Here is a 20807-nt window from a genome sequence, read left to right on the forward strand (position 1 = left end):
TCACCCTCATGCCATCCCATATGTGTATGACTTTCTTCTGCAGAACACAAATGAAGATTTTTAGAAGAATATCTCAGCTCGGTAGGTCCATACAACGCAAGTGAATTGTGACCAGAAATCAGAAGGTCCAAAAAGGATATAAAGGCAGCATTTACTATCGCTGCTTCCATTTTTTAGGAAATATATCAAGGCTTTTGTAATCCAGTGGTTAAATCCAGCCACTGGAGTATTAAGGCTTCAATATACTTCCTACGAAATGGAAGAATGAATGGATGTGTCATCATTTAGAACAAAATCAGGCCAAAAAGAACATGTTTTTGCCTTCGTTTCGGTGGATCATAACAGCTCACGGGGCGAACTTTTAGGAAGAATTCTGACCGGCTGCTAAACACCTTCTTACTGCCAATGATCAGTGTCATTGGTAGGTGTGACCTAGAGTTCCACCTACCTTGAGGCCATCAGCTAATTTTGTTTACATTGTTCAGTCAATCAAAATCAGTGAACACATCAGCGTGTAGAGTTATCAGAGAGCTGGTGGAAGGGGGTATATGTAGCAATGCCACATATGAGACGTGTAATAACTTTAACACTTGTACATTTGACAAATATATGTACTGTACAAAGTGTATATATTATGGTGTACATGTTTCCCTTTGTCCCTTGAACTCCCTAAAGAAATGTATGCTATGTTTTTAAGAAATGTTAGAACTTCTGTCACCTGACAGGAAGTAGGATGTAGTTACCATCAGGTATATAGGGAGCCAGCATGGCACTGAAAAGAGGCCTGTTGTTTGTTCAGTGAACTTTGGAGACTGCCTTGATTGTGGAGTACACCTTTCATGTGGATTATTGTTTCACAGATGTACTTTATCCTCAAGGGCACATAGACTGTACATGCACAGGTAGACACACTGGGTACTAATTGGATAATCTCTACGGATAGCACCGAAGATTCTAAAAGACTATTCATTTGCTTGGACTGAGAGTATTTCATTGTGTATATATTGTATGTTTATACTGTTCTGTGTGTAAATAATTTATGTTGTAAATACACTGTGGTTTAGTTTAGTCCCTTGGTTTGGCTCACTTTTTTGCGCACACACACTCATTCAGTTAAGATCAGTTCCCCATCTTGTTTGTGTGTAACTCGGCTGATTTGGCTGATCGTCACACACTTACAAAAATGTACCATGGATTTACTGCAGTAACACTAACTGTACTATATGGTAGTTGTGCCAGAAAAACTTTCTAAATGCATTTAGACTGCTGTATTTCCATTACAAAAATGCCATAGTTCTTTATATAGAAACCATAGTTACTAACCATGGTAGTGAGGAGCCATGCATGGTTTTTCCTATGGTTACCATGAACTATTACAAATATCATTGTTAAAACTATGGATTCTATGGAAGAACTATGGTGCATTTCCATAATTATGGACCAAGCTATCAGTTTTCCATCTGTGTAAAATCTGTACTCTTGTAATGCTCTCTGATTGTAGGAAAATGTAAGTTGGTTTATTTGCCTTCAGAAATTCCAAGACATAGCTGTAGTTTAATTAGTAGGAGCCTGATGAAAGGAATCTGTAAAGAAGACCCAACTTATTCACACTGTCAGAATATTTCAATTTAGCCGTATAAAAATTAGGTGTTCATTTTTTTTTTTCACAGATGTTACTGTTGTTAATATCATAATTTTCATCTGCATCCCAACCTCAAAATCAATGCTGTACTGTCAAATGTGCATTTCAATGCACATAACATGTAATATTATTTGCATGGGTGCTACCAAAGCAGGTGCTGGTGCCACATTTTCAAAGGGACCTTAGAGGGCACAAATAAACCCTGATGTAGGGGCTTGTGGATGCTCGCACAACAGCGCTGCTGAAAATAAATCCTAGGGGAAACACTGCATCATGGTTAATATTTGTTGTACTAAACTTAATATATGCTGATTTAATTAAAAATGAAAACCTTTTTTTTTTTAGCAGGTTTTTCAAGCTTCCTTTTAAATGCCTTAAACCAGAGGTTTCTGCTGTTAAATGTGTGGTGTGAAATACAGGCTCTTGACTGTTAGATGCATGTGAGCAGCATGTTTGCTCTCTAATCTAAATCGGTGTAATCTGAATTTGTTATTGTTGTAGTAAACTGGAGGTTGGGTCACTGCTCTCGTTACACAAGAACAGGAAGTGTGGCTTGCGTCTGATGGTGTACAATGAAACTTTTGTGCTGATGAAAGATAGATCTCTCTATCGCTTTTTTGAAAATGACTTCACACAGCCTGTCTTTTTGAGCTTTCTCTTGCTAAGTAACTTGTATCTTCTGGGTGTATGTGTTTGCATATATCTTCTCCTCACCTCCAGATGCTCTTTCTGACAGCACAGTTGTCCACAGTACACAGAGTACCTGAGATTAGAAGTGTCTGCCTTTAAACTGGCTTCAGCTATAACCAATGTCACTCCAAATCGTCCTCCTTTTGAACCCCTAGAAACCATTTGGTTGAAAAACACACAACTTTTTGGGATATCTACAGGTATTTGGTACTGCTTACAGCTAATGTGTGAAATTTCTACATCAGTTTTTTTTTTACTCAAGAATTTAGATTTGTGCTTTCGAAGGAGTTGTTTGTGTTTCTGTTTTCCACATGAAATCGTGTACCAATACTTTTCTGTAGTAGCAGTTCTGTCTCTGGTTAACTTTTGGGGTCCGGTGACTACAAGCCATTGACATTGAAGCATCTGTTAACGCACTTAGAAAAAGTATGGTGTCACCAGAACCATGATCAGATGGTAATGCTATGACATTTTTACATAGAGTGAGTTCTGATAAAACCAATTTTATCACTAAATTCACACTTTAACATGGTATATTGAGATATTTCTGTACCATGGTATTTACAAGTTGCTTGAATGATACCATTGTACTACTATGGTACATTTCCAAGTTATTTATTTATTTATGTATTTTTTAATTTTATTTGCGTGAACAGGCGTGTGCATGTTATCTGTACATTTCTTTGCAAACATGCTGTTGTCAGTGAATATGAAACCTTGGAGTCAGTTAAAAAAAAAAAAAAAATGGATCAAAGCAGATATTGGCAGTCATGCTTATGTACTATGTCACCATAGGCGCCATGAGTAAACTGTGTGTTTTGAGGGGGACAGACTAGTCAGAGTACTGTAGGGATTGACTGTGATTGGCTTACACTGGTCACATGGTCAGGCAGTTTGAGTGTGGACCAGGCAGGGAAAAGTTCACTCGCTGGTGGGTGTTTCACATGGAATAACTGCACAGCTGCAGAGGGAAGTGCCGACTCGCCGAGATAGCCCAAAATGGATATGTCTAACCTATTCAAACAAATCTTCCGTGAGTTTTGGCACTTTTTCTTTCCATTTCTTTCTCATTATTGTATTGTAAGTGTAGAAAGTTGTCTTCATTCTGAAATTTTTGCTAGAGTTTGCATCTTAAAGTTCTCAGTTGTGGGATTATAGACTTTGAACGGCTTTTCTCCCATCTGAGCTGGGTGGGAATTTGTCACTAACCCCCACCCCCACACACACACACACACACACACACACGTCTTTCCTTGTTTTTTCGAAGTCTCTGCTGTTTGGACACACTTCCATTTTTCTTGATTTGTTTGGAAACCAAATATAAATGAATAGACAAGTTGGCTTGGAAATGTCTCCTCTTTTTTTCTCTCTGTCTCTGTTAGTGGAGCAGCTGGGCGGGCAGGACTCTGCAAAGCCTGTAATTGCACCACACACACACACACACACACACACACACACACACACACACACTGAAATCAACACAGTGCAAGAACTTCAACACTTGCTTGTGCACACATACTCTCCTGTTACACTCTACTGGAATTTTCTTGCCCAGCACAATGCGGATTTAATCAAGTTTGATTTTGGAAGCCTACAGTTTCTTCCCGTACTAGGAAGTTGTTGTGTTTCTGTACTTTCAGAGGTAAAAGAATAGTTCACCCAAAAAGAAACATTCTGTCACAGTTAACAGTAACGCACGCTCATGTTATTACAAACCCGTGTGACTTGCTTTATTATGTGGAAAATTAAAGTAAAAATCATAAGAATATTTGCACAGCTTTTTGCAATGACTGCTCATAGAGACCATGGATGTCAAGCTCAAAAAAAAAAAAAAGTAGTTCATGCGATTTGTGCTCTATATTCCACGTTTTAAGCCGTACATTAGAATTGTGTGAGGAACAGAACAAGATTTTATCCAAAACTGAAGCTTGCATCTAGCCTTTGTTCGCATCTAGAATTCAAATGGATGCCGCAAATAATCGATAACATTTTAATAAACAATAATGAAAATAATCAACAACTAATTTCATCATCGATTTGCTGAGTATGTGCGCCACGCACAGAGAAGCTATTTGACACCACTTTACATTTAATAAAAAAAATTGTTTACTTGATAACTAATTTGAAAAATGTCTAAAATGAACATTTTCATTTCGCAGAACAGTTTGAAGTTTAACGGAGACTCGCTTGCGGTAAATACAAATAAATATGACTTTTTTATTTTTTTAAACATTAACTACATTAGTTAAGAGGACCTAACTATGAACAATACTTTTATTGTAAATATTTATACATTTAATTTCACCATATACATTTTTAAAATCAATAGCTGTATATGTTAACTTTAGTCAGTACACTATGAACTAACAATTACCAGTTGTATTTTTATTAACAAAGATTTATATAAGTGCTGTAAAAATATATTGTTCATTGTTAGTTCATGGTACCTAATTAATTAACTAATGTCAATGAATGGAACTTTTTGTAAAGTGTTTTAATCTGATTAATCGAAGAACTAATCGACAAATTAATCAATTATCAAAATAACCATTAGTTGCAGCACTATGAATCAATACATTTTTGGCTTCAATGTTGTTGATGCGTTGTTGATTTTTTTTTTTTTATTCTGGATGCCGATGCAGCTAGATGTGAGCTTCGGTGGGTTGTGACCTATATAATCGAACGTGAAATGCCACTTTTGAATTCTGAATAGAAACAAGCTTCAAGGGAGGGCAAGATGATCAATAAATAATTCCATAATTTCAGTATCGTTTGACTTAAGAAAACTAAAATATTGCTTTTCTGGTGCTATTATGATGGGGAGTTTTGTCCTTTTTCCTTTAAGGGTCTGCTGTTGTGGGGGTTTCCTCATGTCAGTGGGCCGCAGTTGGGCGACGTCGGCTCTCCTCTGAAACACTGAGAGCATTGTCATCTTTACTGCTGGAGTTGATTGAAGCTCTTATCTCCTCTGGGTTGAGCTGCAGGACAAATATATTATTACTTTCTTCAGTTGCCTAAGAGAGCCTGTTGCCCACCCTAAATGTCAAAATACTATTCCTTTAATCCATTATATTTAACAAAAATTAACAATGAAACGTGTCATGTGAAGTGGTATAAGCGTTCTGCATCTCTCTCTCTCTACTCACCCTTTCTATTTCCTTTCACTCTGCCTTGGCTTGGAGCGGAAGTGGTCTAATTTAAAACAGATTTCTCCTCAGATCTCTGGAGCCTGTGCAGTAGGAAGTGAGGAAACCAGGATTGTTGATTCACTGCAGCGTCAGCCCATCCGTCTGTTTTTCTCCACTTCCCACTATGCCACTTACTTTTAATAAAGCCTGTCAATTCTTCCTCTCTGATGGAAAACATCACAGTATTTCACTTTGTGAGAGTAACAGCGCAAACACAAAGGCATAAACTGTAATCCAAATTCTAGTGCACAAGATGAGGACAGGAAGTGATGAGTGATCTTTTTAGAAGAGTGTTAGATCTGGCAAAGACACAGCAGGCTGAAGGTGCTGCATATGTGGATGGGCATTGACCCCCATTTGGCTCCCCCGAAGAGCTCTCGACAGCTCTGCTTTAGCCAAACAAGCATAGATGTGTGTCGGAGTGTATTTATACCAACACATGCGGTCAGAGTACCTGTCCCAGACACCATATGGGTAAATCCCACAAAAATTGGCAAGAAATGTATTTCACCACATAAATATTCAACCACGAAAGAAAAATAAATAATAAATTAATTTACTTATTTAAGAAAATTGAGCTAATTTTTAAGAGCATTAAGATTTTTTACATTTTTACATTATTTTCAGACAATTAAGCTGTCCATTACTATAATGTTGTCACAAGGACTATATCTTAGTAAATGTAAGGTTTTTAGTCAAAAGTACAATTACATAAAAACATGTTTTTTTTTTTTTTATAGCTGGTGGTTTGTATGTTGTTTTCAAACTAGTTCAAAACCCTCTTGGGTAATTCTTACGAAATGCTGATTTCATTCAGATCATTTAAAAAAAAAAAAAAAAAAAAAAATATTTTCACTTTTTCTTTTGAAACATGAAAAGGGAAGACTTTTGGAAAATTCTTATTTCTGCAACACAAAACCCTGGCCAAAAATCTCAGAAGCTGATTTTCTTTTTTTTTGTAAAATAATTTAAATGGATTTTAACTTCATGTCAACAATTAATAGAGGCTCTAAAAAAAATTTTTATTATTATTCCACCTACTGTATTTGTAAAAAAATAAAGCATTTATCTCATTACTGAAACACACAAACCAAATTCAATGGTCTGTCGTCAGTTATTCTTTACTTTTTGTATTATTTTGTTTCTATATTTTATGGTCCTATTTTTGAAGCTGGATGGTTTGTGGGAATGAGAAATTAACCAGAAAGCAGGGACTAAAAACGGTTAAATGAACGACAACGAAATCCGAAAATGAACAATTTTATGCAGAATGCAACTGAAAACGGGAACAAAGTGATTTTCAGTTGGAGTGAAAACGTTATTTTTAAATGCTGGTAACCAGTTATAACTGATGAATTTTGTTGCAATAACTATTTCATGAAACCAAAGGCCAAATCACAGTAATTTTTTCTTCAACTACACCAAAGTTTTGCCTGAAAAAATGAAACGAAAAAATGAAACTGCTGCATCACATATTTCTTTGCGTAACTGCCTGTTGTGGATGAAGAGCTTTTTGAAAACTACAGTATGTATAATTACTACATATACATGCACGGTTAATCCAGATACAAGATAAACATTATTAGAGGTATAAAGTACTTTTCTTAGTTGTTTTCAAGTCTTCACTGAATTATTGTAAGATATGATGCATTAATACAGATTTGATGCTGCCGGGTTTTGACTGAGAAGCAGATCTGTAATTAAAATGATACTTAACTGTTAATTAACTGCTTGTTATGATTTCTATGCCGATAAATCAACCACACAGGAAAAGATTGAATTGCTTGTTTTTCCAGACCAGGTTGCTTGTTTCTCTTGTGAGATCTGGTGACACTGTAATTGGTATTTCACCCACCCTTAGCGCAGAGTACTGTCATTTTAAAAGAACATTATTAACCATTCTTTTATTTTGCTCTTAACCGGTTACCTTTTGGAAAGGAGGCTGCGAAACTTTTGAACCAAAAAAAAATCTGTTTTTGCTCAGAATGAACCGAAATAGAAAAAAGAATTCATATTTAGTCCCTGCCAGAAAGTTCAGAAAAATCTAAAATAAAACATGAAGGTATTTGTACTCTTTATGTGCACAATGGAGCATGTATATCTTTTGTTCAAGTTTCAGAATAGAATTTCATAATTATTTTTGTATTGAAATCCTCACTAAAATAGTTCAAGCTTAGTTTCATGAGAATTACCCTCTTAAATTTAGATTTTAGATTTTTTTTTATTTTTTATTTTATTTTTATTCTATATAAATATATCATCATATTTTTGTAATAGCTGTTGAATAAACAAATGAATGCAGTAAAACCACACTGGTATACATTAAAGCTGAAGTGTGTAATTTCTGCGCCACCAAACGGAATAGCTCAAATAAACATTGTTTTCATAACAGCTTTCTGATCGTTGATCAAACAAATAGATAGTCCCGCCCCCAACGCACGCCATTGGTCGAGTCCGAGGCGCTCAAAATAAAAGAGGGATTTTCAGCCATATAGGATCAACCATATGAAGGTAGATTTTAACCAAACGGTTGAACTGCATTCTCTGGATAAGATGAGGTCAGGTCAAGTTGTCATGGATTTTAAATGTTATACATGCAAATAATGAACATGAGTATTTTAGTCAACAATGGTTTGATCATTTTCTGCATCACTGTTTAATATTTTTGCTGTTTCGTAATTGTACTGTTAAGTCTTTTCTGAAAGCCTAATAATTGTCTGTTTAATGGCAAGTTTGGGGACATTCAAATGATTTTTGTGGTATCCTCCATAAGATTGTTTTTGTTTGTACATCAAGCGAGTGTTCCTTCTCACAGACTGTGAGATTGAGGCAGTCTTTTCACTCTGTGGTTTACAGCCACTGCTGCTAGAGGTCTTTGATGTCTCTGCTCTCTTGAGTTGAAAGTGTCGTTTTCCACTCTGCTTTGAGATCAGCATATTAAATTAGAAGTAGAAATTATTTTCTTGTCTTTTTTCACTGTTCTCCTCCTCATTCTCCATCATCATACATGCTCAGGGGTGTATTGCAGATGAACCTAATGTAAGTTTATTGTTAAATGTTCAGTTGGCACATTCGCTTTACTCTGCCTTCTCTTTGTCTTGCGTGCAAATTGCAAAATTTCCTGGCAACTACATGTAAGCCATCCACCCTTTTTAAAGAGATGTTTTTTCAGAGGCGTTGTTCAACAACCTTATGAGACCCCCGCATGACTGCATTGTGAATTTTCCATTTCCGCATTTGATTTGTAATTAGCACCTAATAAACAAACAACAACAACAACAAAAAATATATTCTAGAGTAATACAATAGTTTTCCTAAAACTTGATGTCCAAATATGTGAACAGTGGGTGTGAGTTGTGAAATTTTAAGTGATTTCAAGTTATAGAAAGTTCATTTGAGATATACATAAAGCTATAGGATGATCCTTTTCCAGCTTTTGGATACGTTCATTGATACTCAGTGTGATAATGCACAGTGAATGTAGGATTTTTATGGACAGTTAGTCCTGTTGTCCTGTTGACATTGTGTTTAACACCATGCCGTTTGGCTATAAATCAATGCATTTTTAAAACGGCATATCGGATTAAACTAGAGTCTCTACTCTTGACTCAAACAGGTTTTAATGTAAAAACTTAAGCTGGTTTCTTGTTTTATCAGATGACTCGGTGTGCTGAAAGTTTAATACTTTAATTACAGCCTACAGTCTCCTGAACTGAGATCAGTTGGTTTCAGAACATTTAACATTATACCCTATAGCGAAGCCAAAACGTAATGTCCACGCATGTGGACGCGGGGTCTCACGAATGAGGTTAAAGTACCATGGCATTTTTGGACATGTCACCATAGTAGTTCCAGAGTCCAGTTGGTTCACTTTGAAACCATTTTTAGCCAATGTATTACCATCTGATACACTTTATCAATTTAACTAATTGTAGTTTTGTTTTTCATGACTGGAGGTGGTTATTGAATGGAGTACAGGACAAATATAGTGAATAATAGGATGAACAGACCAGAGGAAATGACTAATTTAAGTCGACTTGTGTTGCCCTCAGAGGAAAGACTCCAATGGAGGGGTCCAGTTCTGTTGATTTTTAAGCTGTTGTACTGTATGCTGTTTGTTCTTGATGCCAGTGTTGTTAAACTTGAATTAAATAAATAAAATAGGCTGGCAGAAAATCTTAGGGGCTGATAAAATTCAGCATTTGGCAAATAAGTTAATTTCGTAACTCTGACAGTGATGCTTGTAAGTCAATATTTTACTCTTTGCTACTTGGAAATAAATTGGTTTCATTGGTTTCTTATAGGGATGTGCGAGACTAGTCGAATAAACAGTTCTGATGCTGCTAGCATATATTTCCCCCCATTAAACTGATCATCATTTTTGCACATTTACGTTTGGCATTATATTTTTACAGAGGCTGCGCTTAAATTACTGTCATATTAATGTTACATATTTTAAATAGAATTAATAATACAAATATTATTTAAAAAAAGAGGATATCTGGAGCAGATACAGAGTTTAATTTCACCTCAGGCTGCGCGTGCTTCTTCCCTCTCTCACTCGCGGCGCGCGCAGGAAAATATCCTCTCGCTAGACAAGCAAACTCAGCAAAGTAGTAATGAAAACACTGGTGGTGCGGGAATCGGCTTTCCAAATGTTTGAAAGTCCCTAAGGATGTTTTCACATCTGAGTCTTCTTTACATCTGTGCATGCTTGTACGTTATTTTTCCGCTGAGCAGGCTTTTTCAAGCGCAGGATAGACGCCTCAGGTGAGTCAAGTCCCGTCTTTCACCAGACCGTGTCAACGGGTTAATGTATGCTTTTGAGTATGTATCCTAGAAAATGACTGTTTTAGACTAGGTATGCCTTTTTTTTTTTTTTATCTGCTGATTAAGAAGGCTATTTTCAACGATGTGCCGACTGCTGAACGTGTTAAACTATCTTTTATTCTGTGTGCACGTCATGTTTAGAATACATTAGGTTTATTGCAGGCTACATCACAGGCCTATTTTTTCTATCCTATAGTTACTTTTTTTTTACATCGTAACTGTTAATGGTTAACGTTCTTTACCGAACAGCTGTCATATTAGATCAATGGCTAATGTACGACTGCGCGTTGTGAAATACGCGCAACTTTTCAGCGCATTTTTTTCTCTCTCATAGATTTGGCTTAGTCTACCTGTTAATTATTTTCAGCAATGTCCTGACTGTTTTAATATGTTAAGTAACTTACTTGGTGATTTCCGTTTAGAACAGGCTTTTAGGGTTGTTCCATTGATCCTGCACTATGCATTCAATTGTTTTCAATAAATATGTCTTAAATATTCGCTAATGTTGATTCAGTGAATGTGTGTCATGTTCTATATTTAATGTTCAATGATCATAATTTTTTTTTTTTTTTTTTACTGTTTTCTGAAGGTTGGTTTCTCTTTAGACTAGTCGACTAGTCGGTTACAAAACTTCCGTTTAAACGACAGTCAGATTAGTTGTAGCACACATCCCTAGTTTCTTACATTTTCACAGTGACAACCCAACTCCTTTGTGATTCACAAACGGAATTCATGTCTATTCTCAGAAAAGTTATTTCGAGGATATGTATTATTTACCACTTCACTATTGTTCTGACCAAGCTGTCTGATGTAATTCTATTATTAAGAAAAATGTATAACTATGAACATGTCCCACAATGCACTGGAATGATCACCACACCCTGCATCCTCCTCCATTGGAAGGGAAGGAGTCAGGGAGTTTTGTGGTGGGGTCACGGACACTGCCATTGATTCTGTCCTGTCTGTCCGTGTTAGTTCCAGCCAAGTGAGCTGGACTGGAGGATTACAGAGGAATATTTGACCCAGAGGACTATTGACCATGTTGGCAGGTTTAGCGAGTGTTTGTGAATAGTGTTACCATGAAGGAATATCCACTTGGCAGTGAGGTGTGTAACGGCCTAATCAAAACTTTAGAGGATGAATAAACACTCTTCCTCATCACATACCTAAACAAAAAGCACTGTGGCGGTACAATGAGGTATCAGATGGTAATAGCATGGTGCATATTTATATACCAGGGTGATTTTCACAAAATTGATCAAGAAAATGTCCTGGTCCAACTTAACTCCAAAATCAGAAGAAATAAATAAGACATTTTATTTTGCATGTACAAAGTGAAGCCTAGTTTCAGGGCCATAAAGATTTGACATTGCGACTTCATAATTTTAATAACAGTTCAAATAATTTAACCCCCAATTTTTGTTACAGTAATGCACAAATAGATGGTCATTAAGAAATTCTCATTACTGCAATGTGATTCTTTAAATTGCAAAGTATTTATATAGCATAGCAGTTCTCCCTTGGCACTGCCTTTTAATTTTCACTGATTAAAAAAAAACATTTCAACAGCATCGTTTTTACTCCAATATGGTAATGAGAATAATTATTGAAAACAATGTGAATAGTAAAAGTAAAATGTCTGGATGTGTGACGATAATAATTATTGGGAGTAAATTCTGCTTAAGTGTTCTGAAAATGTCACAATGGAACATATATCTTGATGGTCCTAAATGAAGACTTTAAAAAAAAAAAAAAAATACAAAATACAATTTAGTTTTTGTATTGATTTTGATGTTAAGACCAGGACATTTTCTTGACAGGTTTTGTGAGAATCACCAATCATGGTACTGAATTACTACCATATTCATAATTGATGGTATTTGCATGGTACTCCAGAAGAATAGTGTGGTATTACCGTGGTATCCCTGCTGAAAAATGTACAAAAAAAACAAAAACATCTTAAACCAGCTAAAGTGGTTTACTGGTCTTAGTTTGGTCTTAGCTGGTTTTAACTGTTCAGGCTGGTCTAGTTTGATGGTTCTAGAGGGGTTTAAAGTTATATTTTACTGCAACGAGTCCTGAGGTTTTTCAGCGGCATGTCCAAAAGTCCAAAGAACGTGTTATTACCATGGTATTTTCTTTAATCAACCATCAATGACATAGGTTAATTTTGCCTTATCCATTATGGATCTTTCTACCTTTACATTTTATGTATCTACATGTAGGAATCATTCAACATGAAAAGCAAAACCAGATGCGGATTTAAACTTGTTAGTCAAATAAAACAAAACCTGACAAACGAGAATCAAGTGAAATGTTCTGAATTCACCCATACCTAATCTAAAAGGAAGTTACCCAGTTTACTGTACGCTTACTCGTGGCTTATAGGTCAAGAACATTAAGCATTTCCAATAGCCCTTTCTGCTCCAAGTGAAATGTTTATCAAAGGTGAAGACCAGCGGAATTCACTCTGAGCTTTCGGATGCCCTCAACTGCCTGCTTTGCATAACAAATAGGCCTATATGAAATCCCAAGCCCAAGAAATTTGCCTCTGGCCCCTAGAACCTCTGTCTAATTGCGGGGCTGGAGACATTTGCATGGTCAATGAGAGCAGGAAACAAATGTGAGATGTACGAGCAATAGTAACTGGATCATTTTGTGCTCCATTTGTGGACCTGTTGGTGCCTGTCAACCAAGGGTGTGTGAACCTTTTAACATTATGAGTGTGACATGTCTAAAAATTCAAAAGACTTTTCTTAAAGAAGGAATTCAGAGGTGTGAAAGAATGCAAATGTTGGCTTAAATGTAGGGTACAATGTTCTAGAGCAACAAAGAACCCTGAAAAGGTGATTTCAGGTTACTTGTTAAAAAAAAGCCACTGATCTGTGATGTGTCAATGTACAGACCAGTGTTGATTGTTATATTGCGTGACATGACTGATGTTGCTTCATGAGACAGGGAAGGTAATCCACCCACAAAGTCATTGGATTAGTGAGTCTACATGGTCTCAGCTCTAGAAAGCTGAAACAGTTAACTTGCATGTTTATTTTCAGTTCCCTTAACTTACACTTTCAGACAATAATCAACACACATACATATTCTTCCCAGACAGTTTTTATTGTACATTTTGGATGTCCACCGGTGCAAAAGTCACTGAGTGTTGTGGGTGGTTGTTACTGGCCCAAGTCAAAAGAGCCCACTCCCAATCCCACCCCCCAGAAATATTCTGTTCTCATTTGCTTGTTCACATAGAAAAAAATTTATCATCTACATGATCAAGAAGGGGAGGCAAGAATACATGACTTGGCTTGTCATATGATCTATGAGTGGTGAGAAGTGGTGAGGACATGATTAGTTAGTTGTGATTGGGGCGGTTTTGGAACTGGACCGGCGCCCACGTTTACTAAGAGAGGACACATTGCTCAAGCAGGCAGGAGCTGTTAGCTACTATACCCTGTCAGTGTGAAAACACAAGCTTCGCTGCATTGTGTCATGTGTTTGGACAAGTTCACGTTTCACTCATGCCCTGCCTGTTGGTGCCTGTATTAGACCACAATGTTCTTTGGTTTCACAGATAATTTTGACAAGCATGGAATGAGTGCGATGGAATTCTGAAGAAAGTTCTTTGGTTGTGATAATGTTTCAAGGCCTGCTGAAATGACAGCTTAAATCAGCCTAAGGTGATTTGCTAGTCTTATCTGGTCTCCCAGATTGGTCAGGCAGGTCTGTTTGTTGGTTTTAGCGGTCCACTTGACATCTGGTAGAGCTGGTAGACCAGCTTAAACCAGATAAGACTAGCATGCCACCTTAAGCCATCTTGGGTAAAAGCCTTTGCACACTGTGCAACATTATGTCAGACCCTACGATATACATTGTAGCCAAGACTTTGACAGTGTTGATTGGGTGTTTTATCTCATCTGGCTGTGTCATAAAGCAGTCACACTGCATGACTGCAACAAAAAAAGATTAATCGCAAAGGCCATAAATCTATCAGCGGTGAACGTCATACTGCCTATTTTGCTCTACAACAAGGGAAATCTTTTTTGTGATCACAGAAATTTGTCTGGTGGAAAAATAGTGGCCAAAATTGTACAGTGTGAACCCTGCTTAAGGTTGGTTTAAGCTGCTTTTTCAACAGGGGAAATGAGGCAGAATTTATTTCTAAGGAAGTGTAATTATTGTGAAATGTGATATTTTTGAAGTGGGCATTGCAGATTTGCAGTAAATGCTTTTTTTTTTTCACTTTGCAAAAGCTCATGCAGTCGCTGTTTCAAAACCTAGTGGGCTGCCTACTTAGATTGCAATGTATCATAGGCGTACTCCTGACATGAATGCTGTCCCAAAAGATAGGTATCAAAATTATACTAGCTAATAAGATACCTTATTTTAGCCAAATTCTAGGGCAGTGTCCCATGTATCATTTTTGGATAAGGCAATCCCAGAATTGCAATAAGCCCAGTTAAAAAGGTTGTGATAGCAAATGAGGGTGGACTTTTTTTTAAATTAGTGTTATTGTGTAAATATCAAATGACATGCTTCAGACACTTAGTTTCTTTTCGTTAGTTAGGGGTGTTAACACTGACAGTGATTGAAACTCTATAGGTCACAGAGTTTGTGTTTTTTTTTTTTTTTTTAAGAGCAGTCCAATAGGATCATCTACTATCCAAATCTATAAGGTGGCAGATCATGTGAGCTTCACGTGATCTGCACTCCCGTTGGAAGTCTTAGCACCATCAACTGTCTCTGTTGCTCATTTAATGTAAAATTGGCACTTTAATTGAAAAAGAATGATCTCCAGTCGCATTGTCGCTGCAATTCATTGTCAGTGTGAACGCACCTTTAGAGTACCATACAGAAGTGGAAGAACGTCAAGGAATTTTATTTGCTTTAAATAAATGTCATTCAACAACTACACTACTTGCATGGGAAGCTCCTAATGGTACTTTCTTCTGTCTGTATGCAGGGATCGGCAAGGTAAAACGGAAAACAGGCATGCGTGAATCAGCCTCCAACTCGGACACAGACTTCAATCCGGACAGCAGTGAACGTCTATACGACCTGAACCTTCCTGCCCTCGTTAAATTCAGCTACACGGCCGAGCGGGAAGATGAGTTGTCGCTGGTTAAGGGCACGAGGGTCATAGTTATGGAGAAGTGTAGTGATGGCTGGTGGAGGGGGAGCTACAACAGTCGTTCGGGATGGTTCCCGTCCAACTATGTGATGGAGGATGCTGATGGATCGGCAAGCAATGACTCTGCTGGTCTGTCAGAGAAATTAGCTGCAGATGTTCATAGCACAAATGGCAATCGAGTCCTGCACACAGTACAGGCACTCTACCCGTTCAGCTCAGGCAACGACGAAGAGCTTAATTTCGAGAAGGGGGAGGTAATGGATGTTGTAGAGAAGCCAGAAAACGATCCAGAGTGGTGGAAGTGTCGCAAAGCCGACGGGCAGATGGGACTCGTGCCAAAGAACTACGTCACTGTTCTGCAGGAATCACACAACTCTGCTAGCATGGCCGGGCCGCCCACACCTGACTGTGACTACATTGAGCCTTCATCCAGCGGACGTTTTGCAGGCAAGCAGTGGTACTACGGGAAGGTGACACGTCATCAGGCAGAGGTGGCACTCAACCAGAGGGGCACAGAGGGAGACTTTCTTATACGAGACAGCGAGTCCTCAGTAAGTGAAGACAAAATGCTGATTCTTTCCTCATTTGAGGGAAACCCCTACTCCATACTAGGTCAAAGTGTAAAGATTGTGAAATGGGTTATTTATTAGTGGATTGGGCTGTGAATGTCAGTTCTCTTTTTTAACTTTTTAAAAGCTTATGCAATAGCTCTGTTCCCAAAACCTGGTGAGCTGCCTACCTAGACCGCATGTTAAACATACCTACGGATGTGAAAGCAAGAGCTTCTAGCTACTCGATTTAATCTGTCGTTGTGTTCTGGAATGTGTCTGAATGCGGTTCATAAGGCCATTGAAGTATGCATACATACTGTTGCTGGTGCTGTTGCGTAAACTGTCTTAATTTAACAAAGTAAATAGGCATCGGACTGTTAAAATTTGCGCATTAGGATTGGTTGTCATTACCAATCGGACTATAGGCTAATTTAAGCATCTATGATTTACCATTGCTGTTTCATTGCTCAATGGAGATGTCTGGGATTGGTTATACTCAACTGCTGCACGTTGTAAATAGAAACTTTGACTGAACAGAAATAGACTTGAGTGGAATGCTGTAATCATCAGTTTCCACAATTAGTTAATTGTGGCAGCTGTAACTGTAATGTTAATAATTTTTTCGATAAATTGTGCCCTACTGCCAAACCAAGCAACTTCTGATTGGTCCACGCTTGAATTCGCGAGTCAAGTGAAATTTGTGATTATACATTTCTTCTTCTCCAGAAGTCTATCAGGCAAAATTCCTGAATGCATGATTCCTATTGAGATGACTGTTTTTTGTAAAAAATGTGAACGAGCCTAAGACATTGTAGGCATACTCCCAATGCCAACCCTGTTCCAAAATGTATGCAGCAGTTTGTCACTTACACTAAGAGGTTCCATGTTGGTTAGGATGCTGCCTTAGAAGATAGCTGCTTATGTAGGTTGTAGACTGCAAAGCGGCTCATTAGGTTATGGAACAAAGTGAATAACTTGATATTCAACAATTAAGTTGTCCATTTTTCTTCTCTTTCCCCTTATTTTCTTTAGCCCAATGACTTTTCAATATCGCTGAAAGCTCAGTCCAAAAACAAGCATTTCAAAGTCCAGCTGAAGGACAACATGTACTGCATTGGACAGCGCAAGTTCAACACAATGGAAGAGCTGGTGGAACACTACAAAAAGGCACCCATCTTCACCAGTGAACAGGGTGACAAACTCTACCTGATCAAGGCTCTTGCTGCCTCCTGATTCCAGTCGGAAAACTACCCAGTTGACAAGGACTGTACATCTGAACGAACAGACAGACTGGGAAAATCAAGCATTCCATGAAAGAGAGGTACAGGGAAAGACAGACAATGGACTCCTGTTTATTCGCACAGAAACTCGCTCCGATTTCATTGAGGGACACACCCAATGTGTTTAGATCACAGGTGATGCAATGTATTTTGATGTCAACATGTATTAGAATTACAACTAGGTCTTCTTTTGTTAATATATCATTGGTTATTTTTAACTGTTCTTTGGAGTTTCTGCTGTTAAAATCCAGACAGCTAAGGAACTTCGTTCAACATCTTTCAAAGGTCTTGCATATTGTCTGTTTTCTGCCTGCATTGCTTGAACTACGCAAAATGGATATTGACTCTATACCTATTATATTTATTAGGAATCAATATTTTTGCAAAATGCTCACTCAGTAAAACCGAGTGACCAAAACGTACTTATTGACAAGGATTTTTACCAATATTCAGAATTCCAATTGAGAGATTAGGCTATCATTGTGGGATGAATCTTGAACTGTAATCGAAATAGGAAGTGACCGCATGTTTCCAATTAAGTCAAGCTTGATTTAAGCCCTAAGATGCTTCAGTTATTGCCAAAGTAGTCTATATGAGGGTGACCTGTATATACTATTAAATAACAGAAATACTACTTCCCTGACAATTGAGATTGTTGCCAAATGTAGCGGTTTGCTACCATTGTCATCAAGCCTTGTCAATGTGTCATAATTCTTTTATCACACATCTTGGAAACTCTTGTCAGAATTCATACTATGCCATTAATATGAGCTTTCCCCATTTGGAAGGGCTTGGCTGTGATTGCTGTGTCCTACTAGACAATTATTTGAATGAACGCAGAAGTTTGCGCAAGGTTGCAGATTCAAGCCTGAATTGCGATACTATAGCTGAAGATTCCAGATAGACCTCACTGGTGCACATCACAGGTCTTTTATGATTCAGTATTTTACCAATAAAATTGTCTTTTCTGTTCAAGGCTACAATCCGTTTGCCGTAGCATGTGTGTCTTTGTGTCGTTTTCGTTATCAGTGGTTTGAAGCTTTATCAGGTATGTTCCTTTGTTTTGCAGGGCACTCATTTGGTTGACAATAGCTCACGTTTGCAGATGCACAGATGCATATTGAAGCTCTGAGGGTAAATTAAATTCCATTATACATAATTTGATTTGCTTTTGCTCAGCGTGAAAGCATTGTGAGCTCAGGGTTCAAGGAACAACCTGCTTCGCCTGGCAATCAAGGTCAGCCGCGCTGCTTCCATATACATCAGGTTGATAAACTGCTGAGAGTGTTGAGAGATGTTCCAATTGTATATGTAAAACCAGGAAGATATGGATGTTTGTGGAGGATCAAGCATGGGAGAGGACGCCTCCCTGGGCACGTTTCTGTTTTAACTTGGAACAACATTGAAGTTCCTTTGTCAAGACTCGAGGAGGGTGATCTGGGCTCTCCTCCAGGGGACCATCACAATGACAATGATTACTTCCCCAGATGCTTGGAGCCATACTGGGGGCGAGAGTTGAGGAAAGGGGATTTTTTGGGGAGTGTATGGAAAAATTGCTGAAGCATGCAGACATTGGTGCTGTGAATATTAAGGTTAGTGTAGAAATATGAGATTACTGTCAATAATGTGAAGCTCAATGCACGGAAACAAAGTAGATTTTGTTGTTTAGGACAGTGGTTCTCAACTGGTTTTGCTTCAGGACCCAGATTTTCACCTTGGAAAGCATTGGCGACCCAACACGGTAACAAACATAACCCATATTTAATTTAGTCTAAGTCTTACATAGTTAAGATTTGTTTTAGTTTTTTTGGGTCCCAATCCACAAGTTGAGAACCACTGGTTTAGGATGGGGATTTCTGACATAGTCTTACCATGTAGCTTGTGCTTAATGTGCCTTCATCTGTTGCCGGAACCAAAGCATAGGTGTACGCTATTTAAAGATAGACAAATTATTTGAGTATTGTTTTGCATGTGCGCAATGCATCCCTGATATGTGGCTTTTGTGAGTGGACCATGTCTTGGTCAAGCAAACTTCCAGTTGGGGAACAGATTGTGTTTTTAAGCCTATTGTTGATTTATTTTATTGAAGTGACCTTACCGTATAGACCTTGGTCAGGATATACAGCGTTTAATTTGTCACAAATGGAAACAAAGTTGTGATTGATAGAAGTACTGCTCATTTAGTGGGTTGTACTGTTTACAGTGAGCGCATTTACAAGTACAGCAATACGCTGATAGATAAAATCAGCTTATTCATGAAAGCCAACAATGTAAGAAACCTGTGTGTACATGAGGTTTGAAATCATTGGATTATTCTCTGCTTTTGACATCAAAATGCAAACGGACATGCGCACATTAGATAAGCCTGTCAGAATGCCGGTAAAGGTGCTTTACATGCAACACAAAAAGGGGGTAATGAAGTCTGTGTGCCAATTTTTGTTTTTGGTTTAACCGTTTTTAACAAAATTTCTGATAAACCATTAAAGGCGTTTACATGACCTTACACGTTGTCGGCTGAAGTATAATTTATGGAAGAACATGCATGTATACATGCTTATTGAAAATACATCTATGTAAAGAATTTCCACTGGACCAAAAAACTCTAGTGAACTAGTGAACCTATTAAACAGACTGTACTTCTGTCCCTCACAGCCTTGTTTTCATTAGCATCAAATCAAATATGCCATCTCTAAACTGACTAGAGTCAGTAGCCCCAGCAAACATTAGCATCCGCAGTGGATTCAGTTGGAGTATCCCTGTATTGTAGAATTTTTTTTATAATAATTCGGCTTATGAGGAATATTTAAGGTTTCTAAAAGATACTTATGAGTCAATCATGATCACTTAACCAACCAACCAGATTTTATTTTTGTGGCTATGACCAAACAGCTTTGCTGTCCTTTCTTTTAGGAACATTACCAAATGGACAGCCTTTGAGTGTTAATAGGTTTTGAATGCTTGTGTAGACTGAAATCCTAATTTGCGTCAAGATTGTCCATCTGTGCATCTAATGCAACCATTAAAGTTGCCACGCTAGGTGTATTTTAAATGCAAGGACCATTGCGTAATGGTATTTTGTCTTGTGATGTACAAAGTTTTGTCATTCTTGGTTAAAATCTTGAATTTTGAATCAAATTAACCTGAAACTTGGAATATTGGAAAGCAGTGCTTGGTAATTCCACCAGCTTAAGATAAAAAAAGGAGTAATTCAAGACTGGATTTTCCTATGAGAGCTGCCTTCGTGGATTCACAAAGCTGAATGAACTGGGCTGCATCACTGACCTTGTTTGTTTAACCTAATTTTGTCTGGACTATGAGTGAACTGAGTTTCAGCAGATCTGGGCCTTGAGGTGCTGTAAAAATGATGTGTATGCTCACTGTCTCCAGTCTCGATGAAGATGTAACAGGAGTTTGACATTTCAAAGAAAGAAATAAACTACACAAATCAATGATGATCTCTTATGTGTTATCCAGTGCAAAATGACAGACTTTCAG

The 20807-nt window shown here is 37.7% G+C and overlaps 1 protein-coding gene across 11 annotated transcripts in view; it reads left to right on the forward strand.

Annotated features, from left to right (window-relative positions):
• The window catches only part of LOC127434224 (cytoplasmic protein NCK1-like), a 73674-nt gene that overhangs the window by 43458 nt on the left and 9409 nt on the right, over positions 1–20807 (forward strand). For 8 of the 11 annotated variants that reach the window (XM_051686785.1, XM_051686786.1, XM_051686784.1 and 5 more), the window contains 2 exons: positions 15314–16032; positions 17065–20761. In XM_051686785.1, coding sequence (XP_051542745.1) covers positions 15314–16032; positions 17065–17265 — 920 coding nt within the window. In that variant the 3' untranslated portion in view covers positions 17266–20761. Of the gene's footprint in view, positions 1–3212; positions 3366–15313; positions 16033–17064; positions 20762–20807 lie in introns of those variants that run through there. The other 3 variants (XR_007896001.1, XR_007896002.1, XM_051686791.1) reach the window with 2 other exon arrangements.

The sequence above is a fragment of the Myxocyprinus asiaticus genome, chromosome 44 (assembly GCF_019703515.2).
Source record: "Myxocyprinus asiaticus isolate MX2 ecotype Aquarium Trade chromosome 44, UBuf_Myxa_2, whole genome shotgun sequence".
In the NCBI taxonomy this organism is placed as follows: domain Eukaryota; kingdom Metazoa; phylum Chordata; class Actinopteri; order Cypriniformes; family Catostomidae; genus Myxocyprinus; species Myxocyprinus asiaticus.